Raw genomic sequence first — 2,823 nt, 5'->3', positions numbered from 1 at the left:
TTCTTTTTATTGCATTGATTGGATGTCTCCAGTTTTGGACATAAGATGATCGTTATAGTATAGTTGTAGTATTCTGCTGTTTTCCCAATGAAACACATTTCTCATGAATTTCTTCAAATACATTTATATTGATTTATTTAATTGTGGTTGTTACTTATTTTTTCTTATGGATTTGTACCTATCCATAAAAAAGGTTTTCACTTTTTTTTCATACAAGCCTCTAGTCTTATGTATGTTGCTGTTTTCCACTGAAAAATATTTTAATCAAAAATGTCTACAAACACATTTCTATTAATTTATTTGACATTGCTTGTAGATGAGGTAATGAAGATATCCTATCAATCTGAATTTAAAGAATAAAAATATATAGTGTTAGTTATTTTGTTTTCCACTAAAAATCCTGTTTGACCAACACATTTCTATGCCTGTATTTCATCATTTTTATGTGAACATAATCCTTGAAAATTGTAATCAAAAATTTTTTCTTTTTTTAATAGTTTTTCCACTTTTTCCACAAGACTTTTAGTCAAGACTAAAAGACAAAAAAACATTTGTAATACATTTCTTCAAACATTTTTATTCATATATTTAGCTGTGAATGTTAGGAAATGATGCTTATGTAACAATCTAAATGAAAGGATGACTTTTTAGTTAAAAAAATTATTTCGCATTCAGACTAAAGTCTGATTAAAGATTAAAGTCTTACATACTTTGATGGTTTTTTGCCAGAGGAACACATTTTTCTTCAGGAATTTATTTAAATATATTACGTGTGTATCTGAATAAATTCAATTTGATTTCCTGTTATGTGTTTTATTGTATTTCTCAGTTTTTGGAGATAAGATTATATATCCATGCCTATTTTGTTTTATCTTCATTTTTTGGACATAAGACTATAATCTTATATACTTTCCAGTGGGGAAAAAAAATCATCAGCAATGTCTTCAAAAACATTTATATTCATTCCTTTCCCCATGGTTGTTTCATAAAAAATTGTTTTGGTATATTTAAATCAAGAAACAGCTTTTTCACTTTTTAGACACAAGTCTTACGTATTTTCCTGTGTTCTTCATACAAATTTTTTTCAAACACGTTTATTTTTGTATATTTCACCATGGCTGTTACATAAGGATGATTTCCTATCCATACAAATAAAAAAAACAGCCTCCCTAAAATCTTTTTTTATATTAGTCTATAACCTTATAAATGTGTCGTTATCCACTGCACCACAAATCTCTTCAAGGTCATGTCAACATGACTTCCTATCATTTAGATTTAAAAAATGCATTTTTTTTCCTATCAATGTTTTTCATCATGCATTTCTTCAAAAACATTTTCTGTCCATTGTTTTCACATTATATTATAAATGATATTGATAACAATAATTGGTTATAACCGATGAAGGTAATTTATCGTACACCTGTACTAAAAAATAACATATTTCCCTCTTTGATATTTGTAATGCCCAATCATTTCTTGTTGTCCAACATTCAATCCAATCGACAACCGAGAAAAAAAATCCCATCCAATCCAATCCTGCAAGGCAGCCAGCCAGTCAGCACGGGAGCAGCACTGTAGGAGGGGCTGACCCAAGTTCTGATTGGATACTGGACAGTTGGGAGGAGCTCACACCTATCTGCTGATTGGATGCTCACTCCTGACTGACAAGTTGACCTGTTTTATAAATACTCTTGTAAAATTCTGTCATTAAAATATTGTCTGCACAGCACTTATTTGCAACAACAAAAAAAAACCTAAAATAATATACTAAAATAATATATATAGCATATATACTATATGCTTGGTTAAAAAAGAGATGATTCTGTTTAATCCCCATGTGCTTCATGGGGCTCTGGAACAGGGAGCATTGTGGGAATGCATTATATGTTAAAACATTCAGAGCCAACCAAAACATGGCAACGAAAAGCTGAAAATTTTATAATATAGAAATTAAATTAAACAATGCGAATGGTCTCAATGGTCATTGCTGGAGAAATGCAAGTGGGAATATGTCTCAAATATGGCATTTGTTCATATGAATAAGAGCAAAATTGTATTTTCTAATCTTAAAATGCAGCTGAGCTAATCGCGTATGTATGCGATGTATGATGTATTTTCCCTGAATTTTGGGAAAGTCACTTTTCATCCTAAGGTAAATTTGTTTTTTTTTTTTGTTTTTTTTACACAATCATCCAGTTTACAACTATTTCACGCAAAAAATAAAAATAAAAATACAAATCCACCCATAACATCTTTACTGACAGAAGTCTTTACAACTCTATATGCAGTGGTCCACAGTATGGCTTCTGAAACCAGAGTATGCCTTGGGCATGATGAAAGCCAAGTAAATATTCAAATATTCTCAGGACAATACTTTGTAATGAAGCAAAAGAAAAAAAAAAGGAAAAAGACAAAAACAAAAGCTAGCATTTCAGAGTTCATCATGTCGTGGCAGATCCAGGCTGGTCTTGATGAACACGCCCTCCATGGCCCTCCAGTAGTTGTTGTGATTGGCCGTGTGCATGCCGTGGACCTCGCGCTGGCCCCTGATTGGATGGCCGTACTGTTCCCCGGTGATGCTCAGGAACACGCTGGTTCCCGGGTGTTTGAAGCGCACCGCCTCGTCGCGCCCCCAGAGGGCGCCACTGCACACCACCGTCCAAACGTCCAGGTCGTCTCCTTCCCCATCCTCGCCGAACGCGCTGACCTCCTGTGGGGAGGTCGTGTCCAATCAATGTCACACTTTTTTTAATTTTTTTTATTTTTTAATTTATTTTTATTTCGACTTTTTTTTAAGTAAGGGGGAGAAATCGATTTCCACTC

At 33.3% G+C, this 2,823-nt stretch overlaps 1 protein-coding gene across 1 annotated transcript in view; it reads right to left on the bottom strand.

The window, feature by feature from the left end:
- Positions 1 to 561: 561 nt before the first annotated feature.
- The window catches only part of LOC133142069 (stromal cell-derived factor 2-like), a 6,164-nt gene continuing 3,902 nt past the window's right edge, over positions 562 to 2,823 (bottom strand). Inside the window, exon 3 of the mRNA XM_061263022.1 lies at positions 562 to 2,710. Coding sequence (XP_061119006.1) covers positions 2,432 to 2,710 — 279 coding nt within the window. The 3' untranslated portion in view covers positions 562 to 2,431. The remainder of the gene's footprint in view (positions 2,711 to 2,823) is intronic.

The sequence above is a fragment of the Conger conger genome, chromosome 12 (genome assembly GCF_963514075.1).
Source record: "Conger conger chromosome 12, fConCon1.1, whole genome shotgun sequence".
In the NCBI taxonomy this organism is placed as follows: Eukaryota; Metazoa; Chordata; class Actinopteri; order Anguilliformes; family Congridae; genus Conger; species Conger conger.
Note: the sequence above shows the minus strand (reverse complement) of the source record. Positions and strands in the feature narration are given on the sequence as shown.